At 43.2% G+C, this 19,612-nt stretch overlaps 1 protein-coding gene across 1 annotated transcript in view; it reads left to right on the top strand.

Moving 5' to 3' along the window:
• The window catches only part of LOC144792078 (cytochrome P450 2J4-like), a 118,324-nt gene that overhangs the window by 71,158 nt on the left and 27,554 nt on the right, over positions 1 to 19,612 (top strand). The window contains exons 5-7 of the mRNA XM_078666929.1: positions 2,936 to 3,112; positions 4,478 to 4,619; positions 6,562 to 6,749. Of these exons, the coding sequence (XP_078523055.1) occupies positions 2,936 to 3,112; positions 4,478 to 4,619; positions 6,562 to 6,749 (507 nt within the window). The remainder of the gene's footprint in view (positions 1 to 2,935; positions 3,113 to 4,477; positions 4,620 to 6,561; positions 6,750 to 19,612) is intronic.

The raw sequence follows: 19,612 nt of genomic DNA on the forward strand, positions 1-19,612 counted from the left end.
GTTTCCTGAAAACACAGCTCATCCAGCTCACGGTTTCTTTATCCACATGCATATGGGAACAATATGCATGTTTGGAATCTGAGCATTACGCATCTGGATTTGGCAGCACACACGAAATGGACTAGCTTAATAACAGATTTATTATTGGCATGGCAAAAACTGGGCCCTTTTGTTATTCTGACACTGCAGCCTTTCCCACAGTATGTCATGGATGTTTCTCAATTCATTTATTTGGGATTAGGAAGGCACATATGTGTCTAGCTGTGTTTTACATGGGTTATTTGTCTTTAATGCCACCTGCGCAATCTGTGTGCAATTTGAAGTGGACATACACAGCCATCACATATAATAGTTGGTTTATCCCAGAGCATTTGCCCTGATTAAGGAACAAAACATATGCAATGGTAGTGCATTAGCAGTCATTTCATGCCCAGACAGCCAAAATGCCTAGAATCGTGCTCCATAAAAATAAAATAACTCAGGGCCACTGGTGCACAAAGATACATTTGCTACACTAGGGAACTCCATCATGGTGTGAAGTTCACAACAGAGTTGCAAAGCAGAACAACAGTGGGGGAGTTGTATGGAAATTGCAAAAAACACTGGGGGGCAGATTTACAAGCCCCTTGCGCCTCTTTAGCGCCGCCGTTGCGTCACTTTTGTGACGCAGCGGCGGTGCAAAAGATGCGCCATGGTGTGGGATATTTACAACGTGACACATCTGGGAGATGCATCACGTTGTAAAGTCCTGCGCCAATAGGAGGCGTTACTGCGTGTGGGGGGGGGTTCCGTCGCAGGAAGACCTTCTAAAAGTGGCTGAGTGAAATCTACAAGATTTCACTCAGTCACTTTAGGGCCAATGCTGCGTCAAACCCCTGTGCCTACTTGAAGCAGGCGTAAGGATTGACGCAGCATTTTAAAGATAGGCCCCCCAGAGCATTGCTGGCGCTGCGTCGCACTTGTGATGCAACTCTAGCCATGTGCCGCCTTTACGGCACAGATGCGTCACGCATCTGTGCTGTTTTTGCCCATTGGTGCGCCGCATTGTAAATGCGGCGCATCAATGGTGGCAGAGGCATGGCGCACAATAAGTGGCGCATCCCTGATAATTTGCAGGGATGCGCCACTTATTGTAAATCTGCCCCTGGAGTTCAAAAAGATGAGAGAGAATTGGTTCACCAATAATTGAGAGCTGGATAGGTAGATAGTGGGGCTGGGTTAGGGAACAAAAGGAATAGACGTGGCTCAGTTCGAGGCTGTGAGACACAACAGGTGGAGAGGGGTGAGCCAGGTAGTGGGGTTGGATATGGGGGTCGCAAGAAATGAGAAATACAGGGATTGTGTGGGGGTAGAGGGTGGCAGTAGGAGTTGAGTATCGAACCAGGAACTTAGATAGTGACATAGAGAATAAAGATCTGATTCTAAAGGAAAGGGATGACCACCAGTGGGTACAAGCTATGAAACAGGTTCGCACAGGGGATACACAGAGAAATGCCAGAGGGCTATCTGGAGTAAGGAAGAAAAAGAAAGGGCACTTTCAAAATATGAGGTGTATATATTGAGGGCCACTTATAATCTATAGGAATGCAGATAAACACTCTGGGTGTACTCAATACATTTCATATGTATTTTGTAGAATACGTTAATATGGGCACTTTGCACTACATTTACCTGTAATCAATATATTGCACACATGGAATTTCCTTAACTCCTTTGATGCTGATGACGGAACCGCTCCGTCATCAGCTGCGGTGGCGCTCTGCTGATGATGGAGCGGTTCCGTCATGGCCCGCTCGGCACGCCTCTATTGAGCGGGGCGGGCCATGACGGAACCACTCCGTCATCAGCATAGCTCAACCGAGGCTGGTGACGGAGCGGTTCCGTCACCAGCATGCGGCCGCCGCATTTCCGCCCCGCCCCCTTAGTGCTGCGGGGGAATAGCCGCCGCAGCGAAGGAGTTAAGGCGCATGCCCATGCTCAGCCTGTGTGTTGCAATTATGTTAAAATAACACGACCAGGATCCAGGCACATAAACAGAACAGTCCGATCTGAACCAGAGGCAAAAGAAGGCCTACAAATGTTTTAGTACCAGACAGAGATGGTATCTAATTTTAGCATGCAAACCTCCTCTTACAATGGGCCTTTCTTGCAACTTTCTCTCTGAGAAGTGGGCTGCAAGATGTACAAACAATTGAGCCGTTTTGAAGACTATTTCACTACTGGAGGAACTAATGTATCTTTCTAGATACATAGTCATGCACCCATCCCTCATAAATCTTTTTAGGGATGGCAGGGGTAATGCTCCTCCGGTCGGCCTGGCTATGAAAGTGGACTACTGCCTTTGGTCCAGGAGGGGTGTTACCCATTTCCAATCCAGCCTCAGTCACAGTCTTGCTGTCTTTTCTCACAGAGCCTAGAAAAGGAAATAATGAAAAGCTTAATGGCTACATAACCACCCCTCTTACTTTGTGGTCTTTTATACTAGCCTGATGGGTGCTTCTTCAAGGAAGAGAGGACACCTTTATCAGAGTGTGTATTACATGTCCCTGACCATTTAATTGTATGTTTGTGAGGAGGCCAATCAAGGTAATAGTCCACAGTGGGACCAAGATGTAAGAAGGCAGGGTTTAATCTCAATATCTCTTCCCTAATCCCTGCAGTGCATCACTGATGCTGTAAGGTTCATACTGCTACACAATTCTCTTATGTTCTATTTCTTTTATATTAGACTTGCTAATTTCAGTTTTAGACACACATACACACACATAAACAAGAGAAAAACTCTCCATGAATGTCTATCAATAATTTAGAATGCATCTATCTTAGAAGGAGACAATTATTTAGAAAGTACTCTGTCTCCATTGACTATGATTTGTTGAAGGTATTGACAAAAAAGGACACTGTACTTAATCAACTCCAATGCCTTTCCCCCCAGCTCTTTGATGTTTTCCCCTGGCTGATGCGGCGTCTTCCAGGACCTCATAACACTATCTTTAAATGCTTTGCCATTATAGAGGAATTTGTGAAGAAGGAAATCAAAAGTCACAAAGAGAACAGAATGTCTGAAGAGCCCCAGGACTTGATTGATTTCTACCAAACTAAAATATCACAAGTGAGTATTCACTGCTGCCACATTGACTGGTCTATTCTACCTCCAATAAATTGATCTAACATGTGGGGAACAAAAGTGGTCACCAAATAAACCATGATACAACAGGGACTTGTATGACTGTTGTGTTCCAGGATCTTATCAAACTCTTGTTTTTATCATCCACTAGTCTCAATGATTGAGAGCAATTAATATAGAAATGCAGACACCCCTCAGATTGCAAAACCAATGTCCAGATTCTGTGTCAAGTGAATCATATTAATGTTTTTTGCACCACCCTCAAAGCCTGCAGATACATTGGCCAGGAATATCAATAGACTTGGCGGCCTCCATGCGGCCAATTACACCCTCTGATCGGGAAGTTAATCGAGTTTTGGTGGTAACTGCACAAAATTTGCATCTCCATTACTGCACAATTTTGACAGTTTTTACCTGCAAAAATTCAACAGGGGATGCAAACTTTATTTCACATAGTAATCATTGGGTGGAGTAAAGTCCATGTCACTTTTTAATCTGATCTCAGCAAGAAAGAGGGTTTTGTGCAATGATCTTTACCAACCATGAGCTCATAATGAAGGCCCTCCTTTCGATGTGCAATATATAGTGGCAAAATATTTAGCGCTCTGGGTTCACGACTCTTGAATCACCTTAGTCCTTAATTAGAAAATTAACTTAGAGTTCAAATACTTTTCCTTCTAAATGAGGCCTTCAATCACCATCTAAACAGCTCTATGAACACCCCAATTTGTCTGTAAAAAGGAACCTGGCCACAAACCTCAGTAAGCTATCAATATCAAGTCCTTGGCGCAGTTCTTTGAGGGCTGATGTACAAACACAGTCCCAACAAACCATTGATACCTACAGCATTAAGGCATGGACATTGTTGTAGATTTTTTAAGTGGCTGAAGTGTAATATCTGCCCTAACAGTTTGAGTTTCTTGGTTAATGATGCAGATAACCCTCTAGCCATCCTCCTCAAACTCGAGTCACTGATTCCACACGTGCCACTACTAAAGACCTACTTTTCAACCACTGCCCTCGAGACAAGGGTAGTTCACATTCATTACCTACTCTTCTAAGAGTGCAGACTATAACCTCACCCCAATCAATCATCAACATCTAATGTTATCAATCCCTATTTTCAAATAAAGGTTTAATTCCAGTAATCATTATTAGAAGGTTCTGGTCCTTTTCTATCGAATTTGGTTCTACAGTTTGATGCTTTCATTTCCATCAATGGCATTTGTTGAAGAAGACAAAACTTTTTTCCTTCATTCATCAGTCCTCATGGCTGGGTATCTTCACAATACATTATGCTCATTTAGTATTTCATATTTGCTGAATGTGAATGTTTTTTTTCCAATCCAGGACTCTCAAGATATCAACTCCACATTTGATGAGGATAACATGATCCGCCTTGTGTCTGATTTGTTTGGAGCTGGGATGGAGACCACCTCCACCGCTTTACTCTGGGCACTGCTCTACTTGGTGAATCACCCAGAAATCCAAGGTGGGATTTATGATGAATACAATGAGTCCCACAGAATTATTTTGTTATATTTTCTGCAGTATGAATTTAGAAGACAAGGTGTGGACATATTAAGTATATTAGCAAACAAAAATAACGAATCTTATTTGATGGTCATGAAGGTCTAAAATGGGATTAATGTTTCATTGACTGTTCTGCACAAGGGCTTAGTTCAGACTGCATTCCACAAGAGTCCCAGGTGCTTAAAGCAAGCACTGTTCACAGATAATCTTGTTGATAGATTACTATGGGCATATTTAGGGAAACAATCAATTATGTCAATTACCCTAATGCCAGGGGCAGCAAAAGTGATATCATCCAACCTTGGTACAGTCTCTGTTTACCGTATGTGTTGGCACATTACCTTATGATGTTGGCACAGCAGGACTGGATGTGGAGTGTCCGTTGATGCTGAGTAAACCATCAAAATGAAAATCAGTCACTAGCAACATATAAACCTGGGCCCAAGCATTATATGCCAGGTGCAGAGTCACCATAGGGCAGCAACACTAAAACAATATACACAGGTACAGCACTCATATTATGAGACACAACCTCAGGTATCCAAATACGGTTTAATGCCCAAGAAGAGTCAAAAACTCCCACAAGTTCCCTAGTACAGCCTTATCTTTTAAAATACAGCCTCAAGCTCCAAGGCACCTCCATTCTATGCCTAGACACAGTCGCAAATATCCAGGTACACCTCACATGTACAGACAAAATGACTGTGCGTCCAGATCAAACCAGTATATGCCCCAGCATAACCATCTAATACCAGATACAATCAGCTTCTTCAAGGGCAGAGGATAACATGCTTAGGTACAGCCTAATTTTGTCAGACACAACCATAATATGGCACACCTATACTATAATTATGCACAGCCTCAAATGACCATAGCCAGTCAGAAATATCCATCCACAGATTCCTAGGCACAACAATCATATGTTACACACAACTTTTATATTCCCAATAATAGCGGTTATATGCTCAGGGCCAGAATCCTGTGCTCAGCTCAGACATCTATGCATCCTTACAGCACCATACATTCAGGTGTGGTCTCAAATGTCACAGAACAGTTTCAAATTGCCCTGGTGCAGCAACCATCAAATGTTCTTGCTAAACCACCATATTCCAAGGAGTAACCCTTGTAAGCACAAGCAAAGCTGCATTTGTCCAATTACAGTCACTGCAACAAGACTATCAGACGTGCAACCACAACCATCAGATGTACAGGCACATCAATCAATATGCTGAGACAAAACTACAAATGCCCAGACAATGATTCCAATTGCCAGACACAAATGTATATAAAGACACACAAGTATTTTTCAGAAGGCACAACAATATAGTCAACTCAGACTTATATATGCATTTATTATTTCTTATGTCTGGGTATAGTAATGCACTGTGCAGCTTTATACATGGAAGGACTACACGCATACTTCATAATTGACAGTAAACTCTGCATTGGAAGTACCTCATGCTTTTGTTTCATAGAGGAACATATAGAATCATTCTGCTTTTAACACTGGGGGAGGGACCATCCAAACCAAAGTTAATGAAAATGACCCACTAAGGGTGATATTACTGGTTTTATAGATTGTGGACATTTTCATATTCAAGCCCTATAAGTTGGTAAGCTTTCATAAAACATGAAAATGACAAAAAAACAATAACTTTACTAAACTGATTACTAGAAAGGGCAAAACTCTGGTATTTAGATTGAAGGTGTTATTTAATTTCTTAAGGCTCGGATGGTTTAAGAGGCTTTGACTTGAGTTGAATTTAAAAGACCTATTATGACTTAGGGATTGGGTGGACTTGAATTGAGATGTAGCTGGCAACAACTGCCCTAATTATAGATATTAACTTGTAGGTGATAATCGGACCATTTCTCTGACCTCTGAAAATATTTCTCTCCAGAGGAAGTTCAGAAGGAGTTGTCTGCTGTTCTTGGTGAATCTCAGGTCTTCCAGTATGAGGACCGAAAGAGGGTTCCATACACTAATGCTGTAATTCATGAAATACTTCGCATAAGCAACATTGCATCCGTTGCCATGCTTAGACAGACTGTGAAGGACATGTCATTGCAAGGGTTCAACATTGAGAAGGTATGTATGCACCGGCATTGCGAGATAATGTTTGAAGCACAGTAGTGATTATGATCTGCCAATTACAGCTATTACAACATTTTGAGTTAACCTAACACGGAATACAAAGTTTATCAACTGGCAATATGCCGGCTTACAGGTTTTTGTGGCATGGGGCATGAAACAGACACTAACATTTCTATCACCAAGCATCATCAGCATGTGAAGTAGACTGTGATGGAGGAAGGGCAAAAATGATGTTTTTGCTTGGGCAATGAAGTTTATTTTCCAGTTTAAAATGTTATCTGGCATGGTATTGGAGTTATTGACACAGTAGAAAATTGAGTATTTCACCAAAGTGTGAAGAATTTAGAAAGGCTAATACTGAGCAGAGTAAAAGGTGATGTGAAGGAGGATGATGACGGACAGAGGATAATCTGTACAATATGTACAGTGACACAAGAAAAGAAAAACATACAGCACAATGGTGCAAATCAAAGGACATTAAAATACCCATATACATTTAAAATTATTACATTTATTTTTCTAAACCCTAATATATGATCAGCTAACACTTATAATTACTCATGGTAGTAGAATTACTCAACTATTACAGTTACTTGAGAAATAAGAAGTATATACTTTCCTCTCAATTGGACTCTGATACATTCAATATAAGGCACCACAGATGTTTCCTTTGAAGCTCTGCTACTGCTCAATTCTATTCTCTGTAAATCATTGATTCAGGAGCTAAAATATTAACACTGGTTATATCTTTAAAATATAATTTGATCTTCCTCAGGATTCATATCCTAACTCTGGAGTGCAGCAGAATGTTGAGTTGCCATGGTGCTATTCCATCTTAAAACCCAAGATGTGCATATTTTGCTAAACCTAGTCATGGCTGACAATCAAAAGGTCATTATTCTCAAAAATAATTTTGAGCAGAATTGAATGTTTCAATTTTTTTGTAATTAGCTTGTCAATTGGGAAAAGAGTCAACATCATTATGTCAGAATGTTTCTATTTCATGCAGCCTAAATTCCGATTGCTTCCTCTCCTCTTTGCTTGTTGCTGACTGGTTCACTTAAATTTACATTTGTAACCAGAAGTCATCACCTCCTCATTTAGGCCTACTGCTCATCATACAATACCATAAATGGATTGGCACAACAGTGAGCACACCTTGAGCCCATTGCTTTGCCTTGCATCAACCTAAAGATTTGTTTTTGATCCAGAACATTGCAATTAAGCAAACAAATCATTCTGCTTCTAAAGCGGCGATAATGGGCTTGATAATATGCCCTTGAGAATTTCAATAGAAGCCCATGTTCTGGTGTTAACATGGGCTTCTATTGAAACTTTGAAGAATTGGGTGGTTGCTTAGAGTTATCTCTCTTAGAGCTACTCCTAACTATTGATTTCCCAGGTTTGGCTCCCAGATTATCTCGGCCTAGAGAGGCATATGTATCTTCGCTAATCTTAGGTAATTAGCGTTCCTGTTGTGCAGGATTGAATTCCCTCAGGCATTAGTATAGCCACTGCTGCTGCCTCCTCTTTTATGCCACTCAACATAATGGTGGATAACAGGGCGAAATTGTCATCAGTTTAATTCCCAGATCTATGGCATGATCAACCCTTACTCATTCTGAATCTGTTTCAATACATCAGGCATGAATGCTATTGAAGGGGTGCCATGTGTTCTGGTGTACACAGCATCTAAGAATCTACCCCAAGTGGTGCAATCTTCTAACTTGGAAGCCATCCCCTGTATCAAGATACATGTTAGTATTCTGTTATTCCTCAGGGCCTGTATGGGGAAAGACTGCTTCAAGCTGTGCTGTTTTTGTACTATCCAAAACGGAATTTGCTCCTGGCTGGTGGGAACCTTTCCCATAATGGCATTCAGTGTTTGCGGGCTACTACTTGTTGTAACCACGTGTGGTTAAGTAGCCTGAGCAGCGCCCACGGGTTGAACTGTCATGGGCCTTACACTCTGGTGAGGTTTGTGGGTAAAAGAAGAGACAAAATTTACAACGGACATAATAATGGACTGCCTGGCTCTTGATCACTGGAAAAGAATTCCATGGCTTGAGTGTATCCAAAAGTTACTGACAGATTGTATGATAGACTTTGACAAAAGGGATTTAACATCTATATTAGACATCAGTAAAACCGAGTTGAAGTCAAGATATATCTCGGCCATGGCCTGTATTAGAACTAATGAGGTAAATCATAAACATAGTGTTACTGCTTACAGTCAAATCCCTTCTGTGCAGGGTATACAGACATATCTTATAATGACAAGAAATGCCCAACACAGATTGTATTTAACACGGTTAAGATTTGGCACAATACACTATTTACCTGCTTTTCGTGACAAGAAAATGGGTCTGTACAATTTAGCAAACTGCCCATGTAATGGAAGAAACCCCCAGTCCACACTACACTTTATACGGTCCTGTACCTTGTACAGTGATATTCGGAAGTCTGTTTTAAAAACCTCTTTTTTTAACGAATAGGTTTTATAATTATAAAAATGCTTTTAACTTTCTATGTAGTCTGGACAATGTGAAGATTATTTGCACTGTTGTTCGTATATTAAGGGCAGTAATGCATAGGAAGGAATTAGCACACTTAGATGTATTACTGTATGAGAAAAGTGATCATATTAATTAGTAAAATATCTGCAGACACTTACATTGATATGATATTTGTGTGTGGCACTATTTCCTGTTTGCGACCTCTGATATATTTTGATTAATGATCCCCTGAAATCTCTATGAAAAATTAATTGTAAATGAATTGAAATTTTAAATGTTATATTTGTACCCGTGATCAATTTTATTAATGGTTTTTATGAGTATGCTTTTATGGATGTACATTTTACACCGATTAAAGCTGTTTTGAACTATCACTGTTCTCATTACGTATTGTGTTAGATTTCTGTAAAAGTTTACTAAATCTCTGTAAAATGTGCACGTTCCTGCTGATGTTAGGGCTGCGACGTATGGATCCGGTGTGTATGAAGCTAAGACTGTCTATACTCTTAATTTTTCTGGAATTTGACTTCAGTTTTAAATATCCAGAAAGATTCAATAGAAGTCTCATAAGGATTTAAATCATACAGTTTCACATACACTCCAAACTCCCCCGTCTCAAGTGGAACCACAAAAAGCACTTACAATCTAAAGCTATATATTACGTAGCCAAGACATATGTCTTGTTCAAGAATTTTATTTATAAAAAGAATTTTATTTATAAAAAGAAACATTTAAAAATGTATTAAAAGGATCAGGTGTATATATACTTTCTTTGTAGATGTTCACTGTGTGTGTATACACTATAATCCAAATTGATGCAACATGTTATTCAAACACTCAAATCAAGACCAAATTAATATAGGTTTTTACAATACATTATAAAAACATTCAAATGAATCCAAGTCGATGCGTTTCGGTGGATCTTGCTGTGCGCACCACCTTCCTCAGAACAATTAAGTTAGGTTTAGGAAGGCGCTTAAAACCCACTTGGTCCCTGACTAAGCTAATGCTGAGGCCTGGAGCCGGGTCGCTGCCACTCTGTTTCACCTTAGCGCGGGGACACGCCGAGATGGCGTAACCATGCGCTTGATAAATTTCTTTATTATTATTATAAAAATTGAGCATCCTGATACATTAGTAGATGACGTACTTCCGCAGATACAGAGGGTGCTTGCATGCTGACGCGGGTCTGACATCTCGTGAGGGGTGTCCAATTCGTGACCAAGATGGTGTCCTTCACTCTGTCGCATGAGTTAATGGGGTTGGATCATCCCGTGGGGGGATTTTTGGCTCTAAACCTACACACACCCTAGGTACACTTTTTGTAGGGTTCACAGAGTACACTAGATTACTGCCTTGTTTATATGCTAGCATTATATACAATTGTTTAGCACCATGGTAGAATAATATCTATTATTCAAGCTTTTGGAGCTTGCAATCAAGTTTATCTGTTTCTGTCTACTAATCATTGCAGCACACATATTTTATGCAAGAATAATGTTGGTTCAATAAATATTATTGAAAATGTCCCACTTTGTATTCTCTGTATACTCATCTGAGAATAAGTAAGCCCGTGTGACTGATCTAAAGGTTCTGTATTGTTTCTGTGATTCCTGAGGAATCAGGTAGTCATGTTCAGTGGTTGGCAGAAACTATTCGCGCCCTGGTAGGTTAGAGTAGCTTACGGTGGCACTGTGAGCTAGATGGTCTATAGGACAACATATCCTGAGGGGGTATCTGGAATCAGTCTTGACACCAAGCCTTTAGTTTGTTATCGCCACCATTGGTTAGGCTCTTATTTAACGGTCAAATCTGAGAAGTTCAGTCATGCTTTCTTAGAGACCCCTATTCACATTTTAACCAAAGACGTCCGCAGCTATGCCCTATGTATTGGCTGTTGGTTAAATCAAGCTTGGATGTTTTGAAGTTCCCACACTGTGCAAACCATATCTCTTGGCTAAGTACTACTGCTCTAACAATGACCGAACAGAACGAAAACATTGGAGAACAGATATTTTTACTAAATATTTCAGAAAATTGCAGAAAGGCAGTTACCATGAAATTGCCGCAACATGGCCTCCCGGCAACGGGTGGAGATTTTACATTTGTGGTTGAGGTATACGAAGCATTCAGAACAGAGTATTCTATTCTTGCGTTAAATTCCCGCCTGCAGATGCGCACAGACGGCTAATTAATTAATACATTGAAGATGAACCACCTGATGAGTATTTCCCATACGTGGACTTAGAAGTCCTATTAACCTACCAAGAACACATTAATATGTTTAAGGGCTCCCTACCCTATATCACAGAACATGTGAGGCTTAGTCTGCTCAGCAGAGAAGGAGCAACCTGGCCAGTCTTAGCTTCAATATAAAGAGAAAGAGAGTAACCCCTTTAATACCAAGGGAACAGGGTAAATAGTATTAACAAACGCAAAGGTTCCCTTGATTTTCTATACTCTTAATTTTTCTGGAATTTGACTTCAGTTTTAAATATTCAGAAAGATTCAATAGAAGTCTCATAAGGATTTAAATCATACAGTTTCTCATACACTCCAAACTCCCCCGTCTCAAGTGGAACCACAAAAAGCACTTACAATCTAAAGCTATATATTACATAGCCAAGGCGTATGTCTTGTTCAAGAATTTTATTCATAAAAATAATTTTATTTATAAAAAGAAACATTTAAAAATTCATTAAAAGGAACAGGACTTAGAAGCTCGCAGCAGATGAAATAATATCCGCGTACTGGGAATTCCCGAGTCGACCAACACAGAGAATGGAAGAATATGTCGAAAAAATGCTGATAGCTGCCATTGGAGCAGAATCCTTCTCCAGCCAGTTCATAGTAGAGTGGGCTCATAGGTCACTTGGGCCGCGCCCATTGCCGGGTGGCACTCCACGTCCCATAATAGCGAGACTGTTGAATTACAGAGATCGTGGTGTGGCCTTTCGAGCAGCAAGAAGTAAACAGACTCTTTCCTACGATGGTAAGACGTTCTCCATCTACCTGAACTTTACACCCATTGTCCAGGAGGAGAGGTGTAAGTTTATTGAAGTCAAGTAAAAGCTGTGGAAAGCGTAAATTGATTATGCGCTGTTGCACCCGGCACATCTCAGGGTCACACATCAGGGGAAGCAGCGGTTCTTCATCAATCCGCAGCAAGTTGAGGACTTCCTGAAACATGTGAAATGCATGAATCGACCCGGTGGAAGTCTGGGGGCTTTGCAACAGTCTTCATCAATGGGAGCGGAAGAAGATTCGCAATAACACAACCTGCACCGCAGCCGGCCATTCCAAATGTGGCCTCAATAGAACTGATGCTTGGTAGCAGACTCTGAGTCAGGAACCACACATGCTCTTTGTATGGCGGGCCATTTGAGCTAGTTTCAACTCGCACCGGGCCCCCCCCCCTCAGGAGCCCGGGTGACACAGCTGCGGAGGGCTCGGGGGACGAGGGGTGTCTGTGTTGCCACCTAGAGATGGCTCCCAATGGGTATTCCCCTGAGATTGAAAGCAGTAAACTGCTTGCAGGAACTGTCGGACTGTTCTTCCTTAAGTTGGGGTTCGGGGTGGGTGGAAGGGAAACTATTTCTGGCAAGTTGGGGTTGCTTCAGTGGGTGGGGGTGGGAGAGGGGAGGGTTGGTTTGTTTGTTGTATGACACCTCTGCATCAGGGTGTTGACCTCCAAGGACATGGGAGGATGGCAGGTGAGGTAATTGGTAAGCATCAAAGGTGCACTGCATCAGACTTATTTTAACACAGAGGATTTGGGTCACATTGCATCGTCGATATGCAGAAAGATACTATATTTCCTAAAGTATGGCTAAGGCACTGAATTTCATCACGAGGAATGTTAGGGGCTTGGGAGATCCCAGGAAAAAAAGGCACATACTGGCATACTTGGACAGACATCACATGCATATAGCTATGATACAAGAGACTCACGTTGCACCTCAGAAATCAAACAGCTTTGCAAGTAAATGGGCGGAGCATAGAATCTTCTCCTCTTACTCCTCATACGCAAGGGGAACAGCGATCCTTATAAAAAAACAGGTACCATTCCATTTGGCGGGAACTACATGGGACTCGCAGGGCCGCTACTGCCTAACATGGGGGAGACTAGGATCAATCTCTGTCACATTGGCCTGCTGTTACGGGCCGAATACAGATGACCCGGACTTTTATACCTCTCTGTGGGCCAAGATTTTTGAGGTGGGCTCTACGCATGTCATTTGGGGTGGCGATTTCAATGTTACATATTATCCTAGCGTAGACAGGTCACATCCCGCCCCTAATCACTACACCAAAGCACGCACAACTGTACAAGACACAATAAACACCTATCAGCTGATTGATGCTTGGAGACATGCCCATCTACATACACAGGACGGTACGCACTTCATGGCACAAGCAACATCATGGGTTGAGATTAGATTACTGTTTGGTGTCCCGAGGATGAGCCCCTGCAATTACCCGAGAACAGCACTTAGCCAGAATGTACTCGGATCGTGCCCAGGTACTGCTCACGCTTTCTTCTTCTGACTTTGACACACCGCGCAGTAGTTGGCAGCTCCATGCCCCCATTTTACTTGACACTGTCTTTCAGGAAGAGCTGCGTGTAGAGATACAAGATTTCTTCACGCGTAACAAAGACTCTGTGAACAGTGTCGAAATTATTTGGAAGGCATTTATGGTCACGGTCCGCGGGCACTGTATATCGAAGGGGGCCGGTGTCCTTAAAGATAAACTTAACATACTGCGGAGATTAGAAATAGAGCTTAAAACGCTGAAAGTGGAGCTTGCTGCGAGGCCAAATGGCTCTGCCCAAGCTAAGTTCAGGGACACACTTACAGAGTACATGGAGGAGGCGCAGAGGGAAACGCGGTTTAGGGGCAAATACTGGGTGGCCAGAAGTTACGGAGAAGGGGATAGGCCATGTAAGGCCCTAGCACACAAGATTAGACAACCTCGCTGCTCTAATTATATATTGGAAATTAAAGATATGGAAGGGACATTGACTCTATACTACAAATAGGGCTGATGACTTGGACTGCGACTCCTACAGGCCGCTCTCCCTGCTTACTTTTTATGCCAACATATTAGCGAAAATGATTGCAACTCAACTGAGTCTGCTGATGGAGAACTTGATCCTCCCTGACCAGTCGGGCTTCATGTCTTGGAGGTCCACCTCCCATAATTTGAAAACACTTTTTGCCATTTTGAATAATGTCTCGCCAGACCGTCCCCTAGCTGCGGTTTTTTAGATGCCACCAAGGCTTTTGACTCTATAGAGTGGGACTACATCTTTGGGGTAATGTTGCGGATGGGCTTTCCACCCCTACTCCTCTCGTGGATCCAATTATTATACTGCATGCCGGTCACCAAGGTACTTTTTAATGGGCACACATCGCAACCGTTCCAAATCACTAGGGGAACTCAACACCACAATAATAAGGCCACGAGGTGCAATATGTGCCAAATACTCATATCTCTCTATGCAGACGACATTACCCTCTACATTCGGGACCCACAGCAAAATCTGAACCCACTCCTAAGGGAGTTTATAGTGTTTGGGAAACTGTCGGGATCCAAATTAATTGGGGGAAGTTGAATATTTTCCCTCTGACGACTGTAACAGCTTGCTTCCCGCTGGACTATCCGTTGGAGTGGTGTGAAGAGGAACTGAGATACCTGGGGATACGAATTACTAGAGACAAAGATGAACTTATGCGATTGAATTATGGGACAGCCATGACCCGGATTACAGAATGCGTCACTCGCTGGATAGCTTTACCCCTCTCCATGGTGGGTCAGGCATCCTTAATTAAAATGGTGGTGCTCCCCCAACTGCTTTAGCTCTTTTTAAATATTCTGTACTACCCGGGGGCCTTCTTCTTTAAGACGCTAAAATCGGAGCGGACGCGCCTTGTGTGGGGCGGCAAACATCCGAGATTGCAATGGAATATAATGATTTGACCTTTCTCACAGGGAGGGTTTGGAATACCAAATTTTGAATTATACTATATGAGTGCACAAGCCCATTATGCATGGTTTTGGGTGGAGCAGCCAAGGTATATGCCGCAAGTTGCGGCGGAACACTGGCTTGCACACCCCATCCCAATAGATGGTGTCATATATGAACCTGTTGGAGCTAGAGACAAGGTGCCGACCACCCTCACTTGTACGTTCGCAGCGTGGCAATGCATAAGGCACATGTTGAACGTCCCCATGTTATATTCACCGCTATTGCCTCTCACTTACCACCCGACCATGCCACTTCTCCAGGAGACCATTTTTCATAATTTCAAATAGTGAACCCACATCCGCACCTGGGGGGACTTATATCATAACGGCCAATTCTGCACTGTTGAGCCTATGTTTCAGGGCACACAACAAACCCCATTTGATGTTTTTCTGTTCATCCGGCTTAGAAAAGGGATACGATATATTACCCTGGATTTCCCTGCTGAACCGCAAGTACTAGCACCATTTCAGCTGCTGCTAAAGACTACCACAGCTAAACGCCTAGTCTCTCTGATATATAGCACACAGAGGGAATAACCAGCTACAATGTCCCGCACGAGGTGGGGGGAGGAGTTGGGTTTTGTCCTAACGGATGATCAATGGGAGTTCTGTTGCTCGCAGATTGAGCGGGTTTTGAGCTCTGTATAATATATTATAAATTCCTGCACAGATCCTACTACACCCCAGCCAGGATGCACAAACATAAACTAAGAGATTCGGACAGATGTGATAGGTGTCGCAATGATGGTGCTGACATTTTGCATTTGGCGTGGGAGTGTCCGGGGTGAACGACTTCTGGGTGCAGGTCTTCAACGCTCTGGCATTGATGATAAATACACATGTGGAGCCTACCCCACTGATGGCCCTGTTAGGCTATGTCAAGCCCCTACTGGCGGAGCATCGCAAATATGTCGCCCTTGCGCTGCTCATGGCTAAGAGGAGGGTGGCGTGTCTTTGGGGTAGGGGATGGGCACCTAAATTTAAGAGTTGGATTGACGCCAAGAGCTTCTCACAACATATGCCGAACTGCTACCTACTGCCTCCAGACCCAAGGATATATGGGCCCCTTTGAAGTGCTCTCTGATTGCACACCCACGAGGTTCGCCATAGCTCTGTACAGACATACTTATGCGATAGAATGGCAAGAGAATGGGTCACTGGGAGATGGAGATGGCATTGTGCATAAAGGGGATGACACTGTGGACACCTTGGCTTAGTTCTTTTGTATGTTTTAAGGGGGGGGCAGCCTTGTCATATATATATGTAACTAATCGGTAAAAAAGTGATGGGAATGTAGAGTAATTATATAACTGTTTAACGTTATGTTGAAAAACAAGCATCCTTTGTTACCTGATCGATTCCGTGTTGTGCACTTACTGAGATTTGACCGGAAATCTAAAGTTATAAGTACTATGAATGTAGAGGAACCCAAACTGTGTTTTAAAATGCTTGTAATGATGCTGATGTTGTTCTTTGTACACATGAAAATAATAAACAGAAATAAATTTGTTTTTTAAAAAAGCCCCATAGCTCCATTCCTAATCCCAAAGAAATTGGCAGCCGGGAGAACCTAGTCCCTAAAACAATCAGTAGCCAATGAGTCGGGGGTCAGCCAGTCCCGCATTCAAAATATTCACAGAACAAGATTTAAAGCGCCCCATAAAGGTAGAAGAGCGTCATACAAATTCGGGCAATAGTGTAGGTGACAGAACGCCGATGGGAATGGCAGCAGGCCTCAAGCAACTGAAGCAAAACCTGCTTTTAACCACTAAGAAGGCTCGAGGGTGGGGATAAGGGGTAGAGACCTTCACCACACGCAGAAACCCCATTAAGATATGGTGCATGAAGCTTCCCTTGGGAAAGGGAAGACAGCTTTTTGAGGTCTCGCTGAGTCAGCGCATGCGCTGCCCTGCAAGACATTTTGTAAGCAGGTTTTAAAAGTGCTGCTAGCAAAGGCTTGGCCACCAGCTTGCGATTATGGGCAGAAGCGTCTCGCTCCGCCTCTCCAATGCAGATTGCTGTGACTCGTGCTGGTTTGCTCGCACTCCCCCCTCCCTTCTCCCCCTCTGTTTTCATCACTTTCGTCATCAACCCGGCCCTTCTCGTAACCTCTGCTTGCATTACCTCCTCCCTTGACCCCCGCCCTTCTTGTCAGCTTTTTGTTGCGACTCACAGATCCTGCCACGCAACCGGTGTACCCATGAAGCTACCTCCCCTCCTCCCCTGGAATGAATTAGATTTTCCCACTTACTAACGAATGTTGTTCGCCCCAAGTCACTCTGGCTGAATTAATATAAGCATGTCCCCGCTCCACAGCAGCATTTGCTACTTTATGCATACATTTTGTTTCTTTACACCATAATACACCATCCATTAACATCACTTCAGAAGCACCCCACGCCTGCCCCCGACCGGTGTACCCACATAGCTCAACCCACTCCTCCCATGTAATACCATAGATGTTTCACACTTTGTTAGAAAATGTTGTGTGCCTGAAGTAACTCCAGCTGAATTAACATGATCAAATCCCCGCCCCATGAAATATTGCCATGGGAACGAGCAATGACGCGCATGCTGCTTGCGTGCCTTTATCTTGTTGTTTTTGTTATTTCCACAACACCGATCTTAGACCTTCTAGAAAGGCTCATGTTTTGGTCTCTGAGCCTTTCTCATTAAATACTCTTCTTGGACAGCATTGTTACATGCCCAGCAGATAATATGCCATACAAATAATTTGCACACTGTGCCACCAAAGAGGGAAAAAATCTCGTACAAAGATTAAACATGGTGTGTGCTTTGAAACTCTGTGTTTACGCCGTGCTTGTTTAAAACACCAGCCCTCCCAGGCTCTTCCTCCTTCTCCTCCTCCCCACTCATAAGGTCCTGCTGCATCCTTCTCAGGAGCGAACTCAATCTCTCTCACACAGAAAACAAGCATTGGCATAGCCAATAGGTCTCAGCTTTGGGACCTTATAAGTGTTTAGCTATGCAACAGTTAATGTTGATGCTGTTAGGATATGTGCTGCATAACTAAATACTTATAAGGTCCCAAAGGCAAGACCAATTGACTATGCCAATGCTTGTTCTGAGTGCCACGCAATCTGACCTTGATTTTAAATCGAAAGCCATTGTGGTTGGGGGCTTGCATCGGTTAGTCACCCTGACTCGTTTAAAATGTCCTGTGTATAAAGGGACAGAGGTAATCGCCCTGGGGTTGGCGTTTGCATGCAAATTAAAATGATAGGTGTCTCTGGAAGCCGCTTGCAGATGTTTCTGCAGTGGTAGAGTACAGACAAACAAACGCAGAGCAACATGTATGTGCAAAATGAAAGCAAGGGCAGAGGATGACAAGTGGCGAAAAGGGTAAAGGAGTTAAACAAGAGACACGCACTGAAGTGTTTGGTAGGTAAAATCACTTAATTAAACAATTACATCAGCAATGATTTAAGTACTTCTTTGCTTTGTGGCCATGTGTGCTGGACCCATGCCGTGTTTCTGCACTTGGAATCGCTGGAGGCCATGCCCCCTTTACCACTACTTGGCAAATGCACCTCCTGGTACAGTGGTGGTTGATGGACAAAGTCACCTTAGATGCTGAGGGTCTTTGGGGTCCCCTTCTGTAACCTCCAGTAACAGACAGCAGGATTGCTGAGAGGACTTGGATGCAATGCCTCTTTTCTCCACCACTCTTCAAACGTGCCTCTTGGCATGCTTCTAGTTGGGAATTAATTCCACTTTACTCCTGAGGGCCTCAGGACTAAGGTGGACTACTTCCCCCAGCCTGTAGTGCACCAGGAGGCATGTAAATGTAAATGTGTAAATGTAGTTGAGCTTATATAGCGCACAGCTACCCGCAGTGGGTTTCCCGGCGCTTGCTTAGGGAACCCTTCCTGGTATTCCCCTGTGAGATAGCAGGGTATCCACAAGGTGAAAGTCAGGCATCCCGCCGCAAGGGGCCGTTGTGGAGATTAAGCAAGCTATTGCCCAGAGTCGCAGAGTGTGAACCCGTGAGTCGAGGAGGCACCGGGGCGAGAATTATCGAGTCCGTGGAATTTTTAGCCCAAGACCCGCCGAGGCGGGGAATTGAACCCTGGTCCAGGACCGATCTCAGCTTCCGGGTCTGCTGCCTCTAACCCCTGAGCCACACTTCTCCATGTGTGCTGCATGTTTGCAGAGTGGTGGAGAAAGGTGTATGGCCTTAGACATCCTCTCAGCAATCCAGCTGTGTGGGTCTTACTGGAGGTGAGAGGAGGGGTAGTTGGCCCTCAAGGTCCCTCAAGAGCCAAGGGAACTTCATCCCAGCAACTAGTA

Source organism: Lissotriton helveticus, chromosome 11, assembly GCF_964261635.1.
Source record: "Lissotriton helveticus chromosome 11, aLisHel1.1, whole genome shotgun sequence".
In the NCBI taxonomy this organism is placed as follows: Eukaryota; Metazoa; Chordata; class Amphibia; order Caudata; family Salamandridae; genus Lissotriton; species Lissotriton helveticus.